The 20,406-nt window shown below is 35.2% G+C and overlaps 1 protein-coding gene across 3 annotated transcripts; it reads left to right on the top strand.

Moving 5' to 3' along the window:
• The first annotated feature begins 7,761 nt into the window (after window positions 1–7,761).
• TWF1 (twinfilin actin binding protein 1) lies at window positions 7,762–19,970 on the top strand. Of its 3 annotated transcripts, none has more exons than XM_081059815.1 (10): window positions 7,762–7,884; window positions 9,553–9,630; window positions 11,333–11,511; window positions 12,669–12,764; window positions 13,934–14,038; window positions 14,887–14,907; window positions 15,676–15,801; window positions 16,051–16,201; window positions 16,372–16,493; window positions 17,830–19,969. In XM_081059815.1, the coding sequence occupies exons 1-10, from the start codon at window positions 7,860–7,862 to the stop codon at window positions 17,998–18,000; spliced, it is 1,074 nt and encodes a 357-aa protein (XP_080915941.1). In that variant the 5' UTR covers window positions 7,762–7,859; the 3' UTR covers window positions 18,001–19,969. The 3 variants fall into 3 exon arrangements, with proteins under 3 accessions (XP_080915941.1, XP_080915942.1, XP_080915943.1); XM_081059817.1 differs by lacking the exon at window positions 7,762–7,884 and adding an exon at window positions 8,075–8,202; XM_081059816.1 differs by lacking the exon at window positions 14,887–14,907 and having other exon boundaries at window positions 17,830–19,970.
• Window positions 19,971–20,406: the final 436 nt, after the last annotated feature.

Below are 20,406 nucleotides of genomic sequence, written 5' to 3'. Positions count from 1 at the left end.
TGAAAATCAGAATAGAGTTTCCCCTGGGCCTGATATCCCGTGGAGCATCATTCAGTTGGAGCTGAGTAGTCGCAGCTCCCTTTAGATGGAGCTGGGTGCTACAGTCAACATCTGCCAGCTTCATCCATTTATTTCTCTCTCCAAGTGGGATCTCTCTACTCCTTTAGTCAAAATGGTAGAATATGGCCACCCTACACTTCCCAAAATGACAGTCACAGTTGTAGCCACATGGAGAGATTAAATAATTGTTTCTAAATCCAAGTTCCAAATTCCCCTCTGCATACATTTGCATTGTGACTTCTAACTTAGGATCTAAGCACCAGTGCCACCAAATTGTAAAAAGTAGGAATTCTGAGCCTGTTTTTCAAACCCAAGATCCCTCTCCCCTCGATGGTAATTGCCTTTCATTCATAGGCTAACGTGTACTGGGTAAACCAGCCAGCTTGGCCAAGGGTGATTTGACACCTGAGACAAGCAGGGTTAATCACATGCTCTCCTAGGAATTTGGAACTTGAATTTAGAAACAATTATTTAATCTCTCCATGTGGCTAGAACTGTGACTGTCATTTTGGGAAGTGTAGGGTGGCCATATTCTACCATTTTGACTGAATGAGTAGAGAGATCCCACTTGGAGAGAGAGAAGTAACGAGAGAAGCAGAGATGAAGCCAGGCCCTTGGATCTCTGACATTCTCCTGTATCTTTATGATAAATCCTGCTATTTGCATACATTGTCTTAAAATGTTATCTGTCTCTTAAAAATGCTTGTCCTATCCTTGAAATTTACTGACTTTCCCTCTCCATGCCTCAATTTCCAGATCTCTGAAAGTTAAAAAACAAGCCCTGATCATATATTGTTCAACCTTTCAGATGGGATTATAAGTCTATACATATTCTTTGAAAACTGAAAGACATGATACAAATCTAAAGTACTATTACTATGACAGTTCTGACTTAATAAATGAGGGAAAGTGGGAAAATATTTGTAGCTAGAGCAGAGGATTCACATATGTAAGTAACAGGAAAAAAGAATACATCATTAATGGGGCCAACAGTAAGGTGCCACTGTTAAATCAGTTAATTTTTAAAGCAAGAGGTTAAACGATGCAATTCTTATCACTGTCTGAGCAGTCTCTGCTCAAAACATAATTATCATAAAAATATTTTGTTTTTAAAGGAAAAATCTTACAATACAGATTTTTCAAAAGAAATTCAGTTTAAATGTATAAACTAATTGGAACTTTCTAAATAGTTGTTGTACTGAGTGAATATATCGTCATGTTAATTACCAAAAAAAAACATACAATTTCATAACTTAAAAAAGCATTTTTGAAAAACTGTTCAGCACCCTTATTTCCTAGTTCCACTGAGGATAAGTGACTTAGTAATATCCATTTCCATACGCGACACAAAAATTATCAAGCCTTTACATTTTAGAAAGGTTTACAGAGCACGGTGATCACTATTATACCCCCAACTTAAGAACACTTAATGCATTAAATGGAAAAAAAAATGAATGAGCCCTAAATACATGTGAGATGCAACAAGGAACAAGATAAAGTCTCTGATATCAAGGACTACAAGGTCTAGGAGGAAGGCGGGGATAAGCTCACACACATCTGTGACTACAGGGAAGCGGAAGACAGGTGCTACAATAGACACATAAAATGCCAAAGGCATTTTAAGAAACTAGACTTCATATATATTGAGACTGAGGAAAGGTTACATGCAGGTTGAAATGGCTCCAAAGGATGGGTTAAGCACTGAAAGGTAGAGACAGCAGAAAAAGAGGTGGGGTATACAGGGAGAGGTATGAGGAGTTGTCTTCCAGATCAGGAAAACAGCATGACACCAACAATGCAGTGTGGTTTTTAATGATGGCGGTGTCAGTGGGACTGACGCACAGGGCACAATTAGGAAAGACATTCCAGAGGGCTGGGGGTGTCCTGCTCAGGAGCTTGCACCCTATTCTCTAGGCAGTGGGGAGGCACTGAGAGTCAGCGTGCAGGGGATTGAGCAGACCAGTCAGAAGGGCATTTCAGGAAATGAACTTGACCGCTGAGTGTGGATTTGTTCATGTGGAGCTAAAATAGAAAATAATATAAGGTAAGAAGAGTAGGGCAATGAAACACAAAGAAGGGAAGCCAAAGGAAGGTTTTGCTTTCAGAGGCAAAACCAGTTGAATCTTTAAGATTTAGAAAATAATTGGATGTGAGGATTTGAAAGGGGCACAAATGAGGGACTGGGTAGATGGAATAATTTATTTTAAAAGTAATTGCCTACTCTGTCCAATGCTTCATTGAACTTTGCTAAGTAATTGGCAAGAGTGATTTACTGAACATAGATAGAATATGGAAGAGTTCTGTCTCACAGTTTCAAAACTGAGAATTTTAATTATGGTCTGTGTCATTTTTATATTGGATACCAGCGATGTGGTTCGTATATACAAGCAAGTCTTCCCAGGTCTGGAAGTAGCTAGGTTGCAGATTAGAAGGGCCTGCTTTTAAGTGATGGTATCATATAAAGAAAACTGAAATCTACAGTAGGGGGTAATTTGCTAAAGACATAATGAATTCAATTCTTACATATGTTAACAAAGTGAGGTAAAGAAAACAGAGAAGGAGTTAAAGGGTATTAGTCAAGGTTCTCCAGAGGAACAGAACCAAGAGGATGTGTACATAGTTGAAGGAGAAATTTAGTTTAAGGAATTGGATCATGCAATTGTGAGACTTGGCGAGTCCAAAATCTGATGGGGTAAATCCTTTTTCTAAATAAGTAACATTTACAGATTCCAGGGATTAGGATATAGACCTATCTTTTTTTTGTGTGTGTGTGGGGGGCATTCATGAAAAAGGTGCAATTCAAAGGCAATCTGCTGGCAGAATTCCTTCTTGTTTTGGGGAAATCAGTTGTTGTTCTAATAAGGCTTTCAAATAATTTGATGAGGCCCATCCACATTGTAGAGGACAGACAATCTGCTTTATTCAGTCCACCAATTTAAATGTTAATCTCATGCAAAAACACCCTCACCATAGCATCCGGGATAATGTTGGACAATAATTCTCTGGGCATTATGGCCCAGCTAAACTAAGCAGAAGATCTGTTCAGTACAGTGTTAAAGAAAAAAAGGAGTATGTAAAGAAGAAGCAATGATAAAAAAATATCAAAAGCTTCATACATATGTAGTGGGTTGAATACTCACCCCCAAAAGATATGTCAACATCTTAATCCCTGGAACCTGTAAAAATTACCTTATTTGGAAAAAAGGTCTTTGCAGATGTAATTGATTTAAGGATATTGAAATGAAGACATCATCCTGGGTTATCTGGGTGGGTCCTAAATCCAAAGACAAGTGTCCTTAAGAGGAAAGGCAGAGGGAGATTTAAGCAGACAGAAGAGGAGGAGGCAATGTGGCCATAGGGAGTGAAGTGGCCACAAGTCTAAGGATGACAACAGCCACAAGTATGTGGAAGGGGCAAGGAAAGATTGTTCCCTAGGGCCTCCAGAGGTATGGCAGCTGTACTGACACTGTGATTTTGGATTTTGGGCCTCTAAAACTGTGAGAGAATAAATTTCTGTTGTTTTAAGCCACTCAGTGTGTGCTAATTTGTTACAGTAGCCACACGAAACTGATAAAACATCTTAGAATAAATATAATTGATTTTGGTATTAAGAAGGAAGATATTAGTCACATTCAAGAAAAAAGTTTCAATAGTGTAGTATGGAGAAAACCATATGAAAATGTTGTATGGAGAGGTTGCCAAACTTTCTTAGTTTATGGGCCTTTTTATATCTCTGTAAGTTTTTCATAGTGCTCCTAGGTCAAAAGAAATACTTAACAGTTCAGTTTATTAAGTAGTCAGTTCCAAACAACTTAATCAGTATTTATGTACTAGCAACTTAGTAACTGTTTGAAAAAGTAATATATATATATATATATATATATATATATATATACACATATATATAATATATATATATATGTGTATATATATATGTATATATGTATATATATGTATATATATGTATATATGTATATATATATGTATATATATATACACACACACACACATACACATGTGGAAAAATAATAGTTGATTTTATTTTAAAATAATCACAATTATATACTAATGGGATGCATGCAATGGTTACACACTACATAACATCTTACACTTTGGAATTTTGGAATTTGACTGACCCCAGCCACCGTCATTTCCTGTTCCACATTGATTTTCACCCCATAGTTGCTTTTGTCACAGCAACCATTGAAAAGATATGACATCATGGAAAGATATGACATTACGGAAAGGAATGTAGAGCCATCTAACGCTGAAACAGTAAACTAGCTCAAGCTAATATTTTGTGTGGTGTCAGAAAGACATCAAGTATCACGATGTTTTCCCTAAAAAATGTTGCAACATCCCCCAGGCAGTCCCATGAGTTCATTGTTACTGGGCACCTCAGCATACAGTTTGAGAACCATGGATTTAAGGAGAAGTGAGAAAGTATGTATAGCTATAGAAAGTGTAGATTATATTTATGAAACAGTAGAAACTTAGAGAAGGAAAGTTAGAAGATATGCAGAAGATTAACAACGATAGTCTAAAGATAAGGTGAAAAGCAACAAAAAATAGAAAACATATACTGGACTAGATCAAAATTAAAAACTTCTGTGCATCAAAGGACACCGTCAATAGAATGGAAAAGAAACCTATAGAATGGGAGAAAATATTTCCAAATCATGCATCTGTTAAAGGATAAATATTCAGGATATCTAAAGAATTCCTACAACTCAACATCAACAAAACAAACAACACAATTTAAAAATAGGCAAAAGACTTGAATAGATATTTCTCCAAAGAAGATATACAAATGGCCACAAACATATGAAAAGATGCTCAACATCACTAACCATTAGGGAAATGTAAATCAGAACCACAATGAGATACCACCTCACACCCATTAAGATAGCCACCATAGACACTGACCAAAAAACAAACCAGAGAATAACAAGTGTTGTCAAGGATGTGGAGAAACCAGAACCCTTTTACACTATTGGTAGTAATGTAAAATGGTGTGGCCACTATGGAAAAGAGTACGGGGATTCCTCAAAAACATTAAAAAGAGAATTACCGTACCGCCTAGCAATTCTACTTCTGGGTATATGCCCCAAATAATTGAAAGCAGGGATTCAAACAGATTGTTTGTACACCCATGTGCATAGCAGTATTATTCACAATAGCCAGAAGGTGAAAGTCACCCAAGTGCCCAACAACAGGTGAATGGATAAACAGAATGTGGTACATATACATACAATGAAATATTATTGAGCCTTAAAAAGGAATGAAATTCTGACACCTGCTATAACACAGATGAACCTTGAGGACATTATGAGAGGTGAAATAAACTAGTTACAAAAAGACAAATACTGTGTGATTCCACTTATATGAGGTATCAAGAGTAGTCAAATCCATAGAGCCAGAAAGCAGAATGTTGTTTGCCAGGGGTTGGTGGTTGGGTGTAAATGGGGAATTGTTTATTGGATACAGAGTTTCAGTTTTGCAAGATGAAAAGAGTCTTGGAGATTGGTTGCACAACAAGGTGAATTTTAAGTTACATGTATTTTGTCATAATTTTTTTAAAAGTTAAGGGGAGAAGTTATATGATTGGGATCAAATTTAAGATGTAAGAAAGAGAGATTAAAGGAACAAGATTTCTACTATAATCTGTTCTCTTAAGTAGGTAAAATATATGCTAGCATTCTATATACTCAATAAAACACTCTATATACTCAATAAAACATCGCTAGAACTCTACATACTTAATGAAACATTTCTCCCACGTTAGTACAATGTCAAACTTTAACCAATCTGAAATAAACATACATAGTAAGTTAGTGAGATTTTAGTGTATTAATATTAACCAAAAACATTTTCATAAAACAACATCCTATGGAAGCATCAAGAATCCATTTTTATTAGTACACAGAATATAGTAAAATACAGGAAATCATTTATATGTAGAAATGTTGATGGACAGTAGAAAAAATCATTTTGGCTATGCTCTTCATAGCTTAGCAAATATTTTCCCCTTCTCAGATTCCCTCTTTTGCTCAGGGAAACTTCTGCCATTTCAAAAATAATGCACCCAAGGTCCATTAGGCTTTTTAAAGTCAACCTACTGTACTGGAAGAAAATAAGCACTTTTCAAGGATGCCAGGGTGAACTTTCCCCTTTGTCAGGGCTGAGCACACAGTGGTCCTTTCTAGGCGTGAATATGCGAGAGCTATGCTTTTTCTCACCAGTACTTTTGAGAGTGCCAATTTCCTCAAGCAATTTTCCCTAGTCACTAGGACACGAATCAGTCAAAAAATTGCAGATGAACTCTACAATTTTCTCTGTTCAACAATGCAGTCAAAACTAGTAAATCAGGGTGAACTGTTGTGTCAGGAAGAATTTGGTCAGAATGCAACTCCTCCCTATGTTTCTTAAGTCCAAACAAGTCATAAAACTCATATTAAATTTTACTTATTCTGGAACATGAGGATCTGTTTGAAAAATAGGGCTTAGATAACAAGGAACAGAACATAGCAACCATATTCGTTGTGATCCTTGTAAAGAAAAACAACTGCCTGCCTGCTACTTAGTAACTAAAAATACATTTGAAGAGTGATTTTGTTAACGTGGCCTTATATTGTTGGCCTAAACAAAGTATTTGCTGATGAGTAGATTGTAATTTTGTATACTTGTCAGTTCAAGGCTTTAGAAACAAAAGTCCCAGCTTTCTGCCCAGGAAACTGTAATCTAGTAGCAGAAAAGTAGTACAAAAAAATTACTAAAATTACCCTCAAAAACATGTCCAGATAAGGAAAAAACCGAAAAGAACTTTAATATCTGCTGTTACCTTGCACATTAATCAAGTAAATCATGAATAATTGCTTGATTAAACAATTAACGGGCTAATCTAAAGCAGAGCCGTATGACAGTTTGCTCTGGCAGAATCGACCACAGAGAAATACTCAAGTCAAATAATCTTCTCACTCGCAGTGGCTTTCTCTTTTTCCAATGAAAAAAAAACCTTGGTCTCTAAATGGGCCTAACTGAAAAAAAGAGAACTTGACAGTCTGAGATTAATTAAAAACGTGGGAAAATTTTTTTTTATTAAATTTATTGGGGTGGCAATTGTTAGTAAATTTACATAGATTTCAGGTGTACAATTCTGTATTACATCGTCTATAAATCCCATTGTGTGTTCACCACCCAGAGTCAGTTCTCCTTCCATCACCATATATTTGATCCCCTTTACCCTCATCACCCACCCACGTGGGAAAATTTGATGGGAGGCCGCCTACAGTATACTGATTCTCATTTTTAAAAAATGGGGCGGAAGTGACCTTTTACATTAAACTGTATAGATTACAGGAAGAGTGAACCAAGAAGGGTATTGTGCACATCCTTTTACAGCTGCAAGTGTACGTTCAGTAAAATGGTCATTTCCGTTTGCGAGCATCCTTTTGCTGAAAGGCGGTGTCGGCCGAGTCGCTGGAAGCAAAGCCACCGTGCTGGCTCAGTGGGGTGTCACCAAGGTGGAGCGGGAGAAGCGGCGGCCAGGGCGGGGCGCAGGGACCGCGGGCAGAGGGATGGAGGTGAGAGCCGCGGCCGCGCACCGCAGCCCCGCCTCGCGAACACTGCACGGGCCGCCCGGGCGCGCGAAGACGCTGTCGACTGCGCGGGGCGGGGCGGTCCCTGGTCGCGGGCTGATGACGCGCCGGGGCTGGCGGAGGAGCGGCCACTTCCTGGAGTCGCCGGCCGGGGCCGCTCGCTGCACTCAGCGCCGGAGCCGGGAGCCCGCGGCCGCCGCCATGTCCCACCAGACCGGCATCCAAGGTAACGGCGCCCGGCGCGGCCCGCGGGGAAGGGACTCCCGGGAGATCCCGGAAGAGCCGGGCGGGCTGCGGGCCTGGCGGGGCCAGAGTCGGGCTGGGAGCGCGGGGACGCGGTCCCGCAGGGCGAGCCGGGCCTCCGCGCCTCCGCGCTCCAGTGTCCCGGGCTCTCCCGGCCTGCGTCTCTCCCGGCCGCCGCCACGTTGCAGACGGACCTGAAATTCGCAGGAGCGAAGGAAATTGGTTTCCGAGGCGGCCTGGGTGAAGGGGGCGTGCCTTCCAATGGCCCCTGCCTTAGCCCAGCTTTCCCCCTTTTTATCAGGTAGGAAAGACCTGCAAAGGTGGAGGCGACTGGGGCTTCTTTTGCTGTCGAGAGACGGGAGGATTTTCCTTTTAACGGACCAAAGGAGATTGTTAACGGGGTCTTGATCATACAAAGAAAGACGCTGGGGAATTTTCATTTCCAGTGAGGGCGCTCCCCAGACTCTTCCGTGTTTTCTTCCAAGATGGGGACATGAACTGTGCTCCGCGAAATCCCGAGGATGGAGAGTGTTTGGATCTTTTCCTTAGGTCCTCCTCTGGGGGACTGACAAGTGTGACCGGCGTAGCTGCGTTTAATCACGCCATGCAGGCAGTTGAACGAACGCGCAGTTATAGCTCCCCTCCGTTATTTCCTTGTTTGAAAACGGGCAGTCTGGGAAGCCGCCTCACCATCAGAGAGTGTGTCCCCGGGGTTACTCGCGATCACTTCATGAGCTCGAATGGAAACCCAAGCGCTTCCTGTTAATAGACGACGGAGCTTTTCCCCAGTTGAACGCTTTGTTGTGTTTTGCTCCCAACAGCCCTCGCCGCTCCTCCGCGGTGCCCCTGCGCGCACACACACGCACGGGCCGAGTCTCCAACCTAAACGCGTTCTCTTTGTCCGCGTTAGGTTTGACATTTCCGTGTGTAATTATTGACTTGCCTGCCTGCACCTTCTCGCGAGCACTAGTTAAAACCGTGGTTCGCGCTGTCAGTCGGCAACCCAAGCACGAAATTAGAACGAAATTGAAGCTTTAATAGGCACACGAGGATTAGGTTATTAAATATACATTTGCTCATTGAGCTTACTCCGGCCTCTGAGACGTACAAGTTAGAAAACTGTAAGCAGAAGTATAAGCTTGAATGCATTTCATTAACGTTCTTTAATCAGGATAGGACATCTGATATCTCTACCGTTGTTTTTAATGTGAAAAATGTAGAAAATGAATCGTTGTTTTCGTTTATCATGAGCTCGAAATTGGACTAGAAGAGAATGAACGTCATGCTCTTCTAGTCCAGGCTTTCAGAATTTTTCAAACAAGCAAGAAAGGCGTTTTTCAGACTTGTAATTTGTTCATTACCGGGTTTGAGTAAATTTAATATATTCACTCTCCGTGTTATTTCTGCTGTGGAATTAGCTAAAACAAATTGGAACTAATATTAACGTACTTTTTAAATATATTTATATTTCTTAGCTGTAGTGTCCACTATGTTTTACCTTAAGTTTTATAATTTAAATTACTGATAAGAGGATGCTACATACTCAAGATATTTTTCTTTGTATTAATTCATTTCTCCTCACTTAAGTAGCATTAGAAAGTATTCTTACATAAGTATTAAAAAATAGGTTTATGTTTATCTTTTTCCACAGCAAGTGAAGATGTTAAAGATGTCTTTGCCAGAGCAAGAAATGGAAAATACAGACTTTTGAAAATATCTATTGAAAATGGTTAGTTAAACATTTTAAAATATTGCTTGTCCTTGATGATTGGATGTTTCATTTTTAAACTTCTAAGTCGTCAGTGGTTTGAACTATTAATGTGAAGCAAGTTCAAAGCTTGCCTTTAGGTAACTTGGTCCCGGGTGTGTCCCGTGGACCCTTGCTTACCTTCTAAATTCTGAAAGTTGACTATCAGGGAAAGAAAAAGATGTTGGTTTTTGATGTGTCGTCTTCCTCTTACTTCTTGTCCCAGTTTCTGCACCACAATCCATTTCTAATGTCAGTGCTTTCATTTCTGGAATTGGAATCAGTAAACAGGTGATTATAAAATAGTTATTTGTGAATTGTTATTCAGTAAAGTTAGTTTTGAGGTAGAAACAAAGGATTTAAAACTCACATTTTCTCCATTTGATCGCAATCTATATGCTGCAGAACTGATTCCCCTTCTTTTGGGAAAAAGTTCTAAGAATGTAACAAAGTATAAATTGATCCTTTCAAAATAATTCTGTTAGCAGACTAAAATTGGTTCAGTGGGAGAATCATTTAATTCCACTAGCTTTGAATTTGAACAAGTAATATAACTACTTAATCACAAACGAATATGTTAAAATATTCCATTGGCCTAATTTCCTAAATACCTTGAAATATTTTGCGTTTGAAAAATAACTTGTTCTTTCATAAACTAGAATTAAATATAATTTGCTTTCCATTTTCTACTTATATATTAAAAATACCAGAATAGTTTGAAAAATACACAGTAGTTCTACATATGTTACTACACTCAACAGGAATAAATGTAACTGTAAAGCAGCATATTTTAGGAATACTGAGCTAAAATTTTAAATACCGTCACTTCCTGACTAGTTAAGTAACTCAAATGGAAAAGTTTAACTAGCATCTCTACAGAAGGAAAATGACACTATTTGCTAAATCATTATTTTCTGATTTTATTTTTGTTTTGAGAAAAAAATTTTAAATAAGTTACAAAGTATAAATAATATAACAAATACTTCCATTTCCTCTTAATAACTACTATTAAATTTGAATAGAATTTTATCATCTGGCTATGCTACATACTGTATGTTCATTCTCTTACTGATAACATTTAGGCTATTTCAGTTTCAGCTGTGTAGTGCTTCAGTAAACACCTTTGTATATATTTGTAAGAGATTCTCTATGCAGAGTACATTCACAGTTTTATTTGATTCTGCCAAATAGTGCCTCAAAGTGGCTATACCAATTTATGCTTCTGGACAAATTTTTAATTTGTAGCATTATGGCCAAATAGGAGCTAAACCTGGTTTTATTTAATGTTTCTTACTGTATAACTCAGTGTTACTTTCAGAACTGATCCTTTGAGTGGTAGTACACTTATTTAAATATATTTTGTTGATAACTTGTAGCATAAGCATTTTAGAAAATAGGATATAATCACCCATGTTTCAACCATCCAACTCAACTGTTTGTGATCATTTTTATCTGTTCCTTTTTTGTGTTTTTTTTATATGTAACATATTTTAACAGTGCTAGTTATATATTTTTCATCTGTTTTTAATACTACTTTATATCATAATATTTTGTGTTGCAACCTTTTTCTTTTTGATGTGAATAATAGTAATTAGGAAATAATTATATATTAATTTATTCTTCATTATTCTACCATTTGATATTTCATACCATTCATGTATCTTTTAAAAATTGTTCTTCATAGAGAAACTTGTGATTGGATCATGTAGTCAGCCTTCAGATTCCTGGGATAAGGATTATGATTCCTTTGTTTTACCCCTGTTGGAAGACAAACAACCATGCTATATATTATTCAGGTTAGATTCTCAGAATGCCCAGGGATATGAATGGATATTCATTGCATGGTCACCAGATCATTCTCATGTAAGTAATTTTTTGTAACTTAAGTTTAACATTAAATGCTAGAAAATTTTATTCTGACATGTTCCCAGGCTAAGAGAAAGTTATGAAGCAACAGTCATTTTCCATAGAAGGGAATGACCATGGAGAAAATCCTTGGATTGAGAATGTGGAAGTAAGAGTAATGTGCTTAGATTCAGAAGTCTTGCCCTTGAAATGAGTAGAATTATTATTGATTTAAAATTTTAAAATCTGTGACAATTATAAATGACTATAGACCTCTAAAGAATAAAGCTAATTACTTTGGTCTGAGTAATAATTGTAATAATTCTGAGAACTAATTGAACATTATATTAAATATTCTAAATAGCTGCCATTCAAGTGATACACACAATCTTTTTTAGTCAAGTTAGTTAATAGATTGACAAAAATAGAACAAAAGACAAAATTAATATATGGATACTGCCCAGTATTTTAAAGTGTAATTCTCTTGTTTCTTGCAGAAAAATAATAATTTTTAAAGGTATCTAGATAGCAATCTCAAAAGTCATCCCCTTCTCTATAATTCCATATGTCCTATCTGAAAGAAATAGTGGATTTGACCATGTAAGATTATGAAATGATTTCTGTTGGTTGGCAATTATCTTTAGTTTTCCCTTAATGGTATTAGAGCCTTTAATAATAGTATATATTGTTGTTCTTTTCATTTATGTGTCCCTCATACAGTGGTCTATGCCATAGGTATGCGATGCATATTTGATTCTTAAACAACTTAATTAGTAATATCTAATCTGGATTTGTTTTTAGTAAAATGTTAGTATCAAGGGTGCTTCATTCCAGTGTTTTCTTCTTCATGTTTTAAAATATTGTTTGTTTTAAGTAGTTTTTTATTCTTGAACTCATTATATTTTGAAAAATTAGTAATTTTTTAAAAATTAAAATTTTTCCACTTTTTAAAAAATATGACTTATAAATTGAAATCTACCTTAATAGGCATTGATAGTTATGACAGTTATTTGTAGACAGATACTTTAGCATATCACAGTCAATGGATTTCAGCTTTATCACAGTTTATTTTATTTTTAACGTGCTTGAAGATTTTAATAAATTCAGAAAGTGCTTTCTTTTGTAATGATAGTTTTTATGTATAAACTTCTAAGGAAACTTTCACTAATTACTAGGTTCGTCAAAAAATGTTGTATGCAGCAACAAGAGCAACCCTGAAAAAGGAGTTTGGAGGTGGCCACATTAAAGATGAAGTATTTGGAACAGTAAAGGTACAGAATTTATGCTTTTATAATTATACATGATTGAAGAACTGGGTAATGAGTAATTGATAAGAATTCATATTGATGATTCTGTAAGCATAAGAGAGAAAATATTGTTATATTTCATATATGCAGGTTAACTGAAATACTGTACTTATCCTTTTAAAATATGTTGGAATCTCCTTTGTTAGACTTCAAAACTAGAATATGGCTTAGAGATGATCTAGTTCAACCCTTCGTTTAGTTCAGCCTTTTCATTATAATGATGGGGAAATCAGAAATATGAGACTCAGAAATATGAGGCTCAGAAATATGAGACTACTTGAAAGAGAAAGTGATTTTTAGATATTTTGGGCATATATACCCACATTGTGGAAGTAGCAACTATGTTATTTAAACCAGAGCACTAAGACAGGTAAATTGATTTGATAATTAATTGTGATAATTAGTTGATTAATTAATATATTTAACTAGTCAAATTTTATGACAGAGAATTTACTGTTACAAAATTTGTATGTAAATACATGTATTTATACATATATACACAACCTAAGAAAATTGAAATACATTTTGTGAAGAGGGTTTGATTGTGATTCAGAAAGTAATATAATCTGGTAGGTAGAGCACAATATTAGAGGGAATACTTTGTTCACCATTAATTGTGAGGTGGCCTACTTTCTCAATTCTATCAGTCTTCCAAACCACAAAATTTTGATGAAAAGTAGACCTCTTAGGAATATTTTTTCTTTTAAATAAGAATGATCATTTTCTATGAATAATTATAGAGAAATTATATAAATCATAGTACTAATTCAGAATCTGAATATACTGATTTTTAAATCATTATAGGGCAGGCTTCCCCAGAAGGTTAATTATAATTGTCCGTTAGACTTTGAAGCATGACCAAGTTCATCAGGTGGCTGGCATTGCCACCACCACACTCATACAAAAGACTTAGTAATTATAAAACTTCAGGAAATGAAGAGTAGATACTCCCCTTAAAATTTTTTGAAACATATAGAATAAAGGGTTAAAAAATAAGATACAGTAAAATTTTTGACACTATTTTCAATTAAAATAGTTTCTTTTCTGTTAAATTAATAATTTTGTTTTTCCTAAGTAACCTGAGGTTAGACTTCTAGAGAATAACTAGTAATAGTACATTTCTCTACTTACAGGAAGATGTATCGTTACATGGATATAAAAAATATTTGCAGTCACAATCTTCTCCTGCCCCATTGACTGCAGCTGAGGAAGAATTACGACAGATTAAAATTAATGAGGTAAATTACCATTTTGAAACTATAGCAAGATTTTAAGTGTTTGAAAATACCATATTTTAATTCATAGATATAGAGATAACTAGAGAATCTATAGGTTAAGTAGATAGCTTACATTTATTTTGTTTAGTTTAGAGACAAGACTGTGCTCAAAGTGTTTTCAGGAAAAAAAGTTAAAAGTGAACATTAAATTTCATGTCAGTTTCATAAAGAGCTTGCTTATGTCTTTATCATGTGTGACATACATTAACTCTTCCTGTTGGAGGTACAACTGTTTTTAACTTAATACTTTGATACCAAATAAATGGAAAAAGTGTTACCCATTTATTGAAAACAATATTATATCTAATGAGGTTGCCTGAAGTAGGTTTGTTTTGTTATGTTACTTCAGAGAATAGTGATGAGTAAAGAGAATAAAATATAAATGCTATATGATGTTTAGGATTTTTAGAAGTTCTGTAAATTATCTTCTATGAACATTACTTGGACGTGCACATATATTTATGGGAAATGGTTGTTTGGGTACTTGTTTAGCATATTAGAGTCAAATTTCACCCATATTCGAGTTTGTCGTTTTTTATTGTGTTTACTGTAGCCATTCTAAGTTAGAAAAGCTACCGTATTTCTACTGGGATTTATAGAAAAGACTAAGTAGCAGAAACCACTATTCACTAGTCTGAGTAACAGACTAATAGGAATCAGTCTGGAAAGTGATTGAATATTATTTAAGATTAACATGATAGCAAGAATCTATCTTCATATTATTTTAACTCAAATTATGTGAGGAGGGATTTTTATGTGATTTTTTTTTTTTTATAAGTTTGATAGTTTGTTTTATCCCTTGCAATCAGAACCCAGAGGATCGTATTGGGGTATGCATTTGCATATGTTCTATGATGTTTTCATTATCCAATATCATTTATGCTGTAGAATCTCCATTCCTTTTTTTTAAAGTAAAATTTCTCTTGGAGTTTCTGTTGCAACACTGCAAATGAGACCCTGTACTAGCTATCATTTATTGAGTATAAAAGTCTTAAACAATGCATTGGAAGCTCTCTTGAAGTAATCTCTTCTTCCAGTACATGTACTACACCCATGTTCTTAGTAACGAAAACTCTAAGTCTGGAACTTCTGCAGTAGTATAATTTGTTGAACTGTGTTGTGTCTTTGTATACTGTTTGTATTCCTTTCAGTTCAGTGCATGGTGTTTGTGTTATATTTGATGTCTAACAGAACAGACTTCTATACATATTGTATATATATCACACTGTTTATAAATTTTACCAAGTAAAATTTTATAAAGGTGTAATCTGAAGACACTTCACTGAGCTCATGTAGCTCACTGCAATAGTGCCCACCATAAATAAAAACCCCTGGAGTTCCACTAACACTCAAACATTCACTGCCAACATGTTTGTAAAGATGTGTCAAGTACTCTGCATGTTGACAAAGTGCTACCAGAACATTAACAAATGTGAAAAATTATTTGCTTTTTAAGTTCGTAGTATTTTAAGTGTTAATTTTAATTACACTAAAATGGGTAAGGGTGGAATGGCACTTTGTAGAGGTTGGCTTGCTGTCTTTGCCATGACACTGCTGATACTAAAACCTCATCAGTACATTAAATCTGTCATACTTAGGTACAAACTGACGTGGGTGTGGACACTAAGCATCAAACACTGCAAGGAGTAGCATTTCCTATTTCTCGAGAAGCTTTTCAGGCTTTGGAAAAATTGAGTAACAGACAGCTCAACTATGTGCAATTGGTAAGAGACACGATTATTATGAAAACGGCTGCTCTTTTTGGTAGTTTATGGCTTACAGAAATTTTTTTTTAATAGACTTTAAACTTTTTATATGCTTCTGGGTTATTTTGTAGTCATATTTTTTAAATTACAAAAGCGGTATATGTTTGTTGTGAAAAAATCAAACCTGTACCTCCTTGTCTCTTAGTTTAATTATTTAAAATTTTTTTGTATCTGTTTTAATGAGTGCATTTTGTTTCTTATTGACAGGAAATAGATATAAAAAATGAAATTATAATTCTGGCCAACACAGCAAATACAGAACTAAAAGATTTGCCAAAGAGGATTCCCAAGGATTCAGCACGTTACCATTTCTTTCTGTATAAACATTCCCATGAAGGAGACTATTTGGAGTCCATAGGTATATGATATATTTGTTTTTAACATGTTACTTTCAGTTTGGTTATTGATATTTTAGCACTGTATTCTTATTTCTCGCCCAGAAGGCTTAGGTGTAGTTTTAGGAGGTTTAGTATTTGCTGTAATTGATATGCTGCTAATTGTATTATTATTATTTTTTTTAACTTACAGTTTTTATTTATTCAATGCCGGGATACACATGCAGTATAAGAGAACGGATGCTGTATTCTAGCTGCAAGAGCCCTCTGCTAGATATTGTAGAAAGACAACTACAAATGGATGTCATTAGAAAGGTAATTACCTACCTATTTATCTAATTTATCTTATTAATGTATTTAATACCTACCTATTTAAAATTTTTCAGTTTTGCTAGATTTTTATTGTCTTTTCCATGTAGATGATGATATTTTGTGATTTATAAATGAAAGTATTTTTTTTCTTGTTCTCATCATAAACCCTTAGGATCTCCTCCACTGTAAGTGCCAGGGGATGACCTAGGTTGACCTCAGTCTCCCTATAGGTCTGTACTCTCTAATATGTAGCCACAAGCTACTTGGAGCTATTTAAATTTAGGTATAAATTAAAATTAAGTAAAATGTAAAGTTCAGTTCCTCAGTCACACTGGCCACATTTTAAGCGCTCATTAGCCACATGTGGCTAGTGGCTACTATGTTTGACAGTGCAGAATTTAGAGAACATTTCAATATTGTAGAAAGTCCTGTAGGACAGTGCTACTAGAGCTACATATTTGTGATTGTTTCAAGACTTGTTATTAATAAGGAACTACAGTCTCCATTTATAACTGAATCATGTGATGGTTGAGAATCTTTTGGGAAAGAAGGAAATGGGTATGAACATTTGCATTTTGGGAACTAAGCTACCAATTTTCTTAAATTTAGTTTCTTAAATGCATGTGAGACGTGGGTTTGGTTTATTCCTGTGCCCTTCAACTCTTCAAACACAGGTCCTTACAAACTACCAATATTTTAGCTACTGAACCCCTCACACTTTTTAAGTTCTTAAGATTCATCTTTTATAGCAGGGGCTGGCTGGCTGACTTTTTCTACAAGAGAACCAGATAGTAAATATTTTAGGCTTTGCCACGCCACATAAGATCTTTGTCACTTCTTCTTTGTTTTATTATTTTGTCTTGTTTTTACAACCCTTTAAAAATGTAAACCACACTCTTTTAACTTGGGCTAGATTTGGCCTGTGGAACAAACTTTGCCAACCCTGTTCTAGAATGATTTTAAGTGTCCCAGGTGATGAAGGGGCCATTAGTAATGTTTCTTGAATACAGTATATCAGAGCAGAACAACTTAAGAATACAGCGGTTATAGTGGTGGTATCTACTTTTAAACATTAAATTGGAAAAGAAAGAGGGAAACGAAAAAGAAATTATTATCGCTGATTGTATATTCAAGCAAATCATTTAATTTCCCCCTTCCTCCTCCCAAAAAGATGAAAATGAAACTATTTGATTCTCTCTTGCTGGAATGGATATTATGTATTTATTTGTGAGTATTCATACTTGAAAATTGGCTCATTGCTTGTCTTGAATGTTGTACTTTTTTTGAATGTTGTACTTTTTCATATTGCATTACACTTTACTAATTTCGTCTCTTACAGATTGAGATAGACAATGGGGATGAGTTGACAGCAGACTTCCTTTATGAAGAAGTACACCCCAAGCAGCATGCACATAAGCAAAGTTTTGCAAAACCAAAAGGTCCTGCAGGAAAGAGAGGAATTCGAAGACTAATTAGGGGTCCAGCTGAAACTGAAGCCACTACTGATTAATATCATTATATTAAGTATTACAATACTAGTTTTTTAAAAGTTCAGCTTTTAGTACAGGAGAACTGAAATCATTCCATGTTGATATATAGTAGGGGGAAAAATGTACTTTTTGAAAAATAGCACTTTTCACTTCTGCGTGTTTTTAAAATTAATGTTATAGAAGTCTCATAATTTCTATTTTTGAGTTAAAGCTAGAAAAGGGTTCAACATAGTGATGTTTAATTTTGTCACACTGTTTTCATAGAGTGATGATTCTACACTTTCATATAATTCTTAAAGTTTTATAAGTTGGGCCAATTCCAGAAAGTCTAATATCTAAAAGTAAGATACACTCCTTATTACTCTTTAGTGAGACACCAATTTTTTTTTTCCTTTAAGGATGAGAGAAAGACCTTAACATATTCATACTACTTAATGAATATGTTAAGGACCAGCTTAAATTATTTTCTAAGGGGAAAATTTAGTGTGCCTAAGAGGTGGAAAGGTGCTTACTCTGAGGAGCACTGCTAACTGTCAGACTGTGTGGGATCATGTCTACAACTTTGAGAAACAGTGCTTTATTGCAGCAGTCTTCTATTTGACTTTTATTTTTTTAAATGGCATTAAAATTTCAGAAGATCAGCTCACTCTGAAACCTGAAGGGTACAAGATATTTTCTGTACTGCAGAATTTCTGATGATATTGAAAGACACATTTAAACGGCTTTAGTAAATTCTCTTTCTAGTGCTTTAAAAAATTTCTATTTCAAAAATAATAATACTTCATTATTAGTGAGGCCAAATATTTATGTTCAGTTAAATATTAAATTAATATTCAAAAGCAAATAAAACTGAAGTCAACAATGTTGAAAACGTTTTAAACATCAAGACTGATTTCTCTACAAAACCATACGTTTATAGCAAATTGTGTTCTTTATCACTTTTGAGCAAATATTCAGATTTAATAAAATTGTTTTAAAGTCCTAGTACTTATCAATCTAACACAGATCAATAAACACTTAAGAATCTTATTTCAAAATATATTTAACTATTTTCTAAAGCTTTGCATTTTCAGCTACAATCTACAGAGATTTTTGAGCCTCATTTTTCTTTGATACTTGAAATAGAGGGAGCTAGAACACTTCATGTTTGATCTGTTAAACCTGCTGCGAGAGCCATAACTTGGAGGTGTTTTCTAAATGAACTGTGGGGATCCAGGATTTAGAATTTTTTGATCTAAACTTTATGCTGCATAAAACAAGTATCAGAAATGCACATTTCATAATATAAAATATGAAAACTCATTTTACACCTTATTATCTAAGGTAATATATGCACCTTTCAGAAACTCAATGTGTTCAAGTAAAGCATATTAGAATAATTATGGTTGACAGATTTTTTTTTCTAGAATTAAGAGTATTTGTGTGGGGTTTTGTTTGTTTACAAATAATCAGACTATAATATTTAAACATACAAAATAATCAACAGTGATGTTGCACTTGTTTACTAAAGATAATACTTTAAGTTGTTCGTGGGAGCACACGTGGACACACATACACAAATTAGTGCATTAAGAATCCTGGAGCTGTGGTGCAGACCATAGCTGAAGCTGTTCTTTTAGTCAGGAAGAACGTAAAACTCATGAAGGTATAAAATAATTTAGTAGTGAATGTTTTTCTGTACCATCCATGTGCAATTAATTATACTCTAAATTCCACTACACTACAAGAAAGTAAATGGACATTCCAGAATATAGATGGGATTATATAGTCTTAAACTAATTATTATTAAACCAATGATTGTTGAAAATCAGTGATGCATTTGTTATAGAGTATAACTCATCGTTTACAGTATGTTTTAGGTGGTATCATCGTAACAGTAGAAGGTGAATAAAGTATTCCCAATAAATTTATATAGCAGTGAAGAATTACATGCCTTCTGTGGACATTTTATAAGTGCATTTTATATTGCAATAAAATTTTTTTCTCTTTAAATTGTGTGCTAAGTTGGTTTTCTAGTATATCTTTTTTTTTTTTTTAATGTTTGGATAATTTTGCATAATGCCCGACCTGGTAGTAGGTCAGAAATCCGGTTCATCTATTCGTTTGTTAATTAACCTATCTAAACCAAAAAGCACCTTAAATAGCTTGACACCTAGGCAAGCATCAATAGAGTGCATAATTTAGATTAGAACTTTCCTACTGCTGCAGCATCTTGAGATTATCATGCCAAGTAAAATAAGTCAGACAAAAAGTTGAGAACCATGATTTCATTCATATGTGGGATATAAAACTAAAAGCAACAAATGAACAAGACAAAAACTCAACAACAGTTTAGTGGTTACCAGAGGGTAAAGGTGGAGAGGGCGGTAGAAGAGGGAAAAGGGCGTCAAATATATGGTGATGGAAGGAGAACTGGCTGGGTGGTG

This window comes from Rhinolophus hipposideros (genome assembly GCF_964194185.1).
Source record: "Rhinolophus hipposideros genome assembly, chromosome: 9".
Classification (NCBI taxonomy): Eukaryota; Metazoa; Chordata; class Mammalia; order Chiroptera; family Rhinolophidae; genus Rhinolophus; species Rhinolophus hipposideros.
Note: the sequence above shows the minus strand (reverse complement) of the source record. Positions and strands in the feature narration are given on the sequence as shown.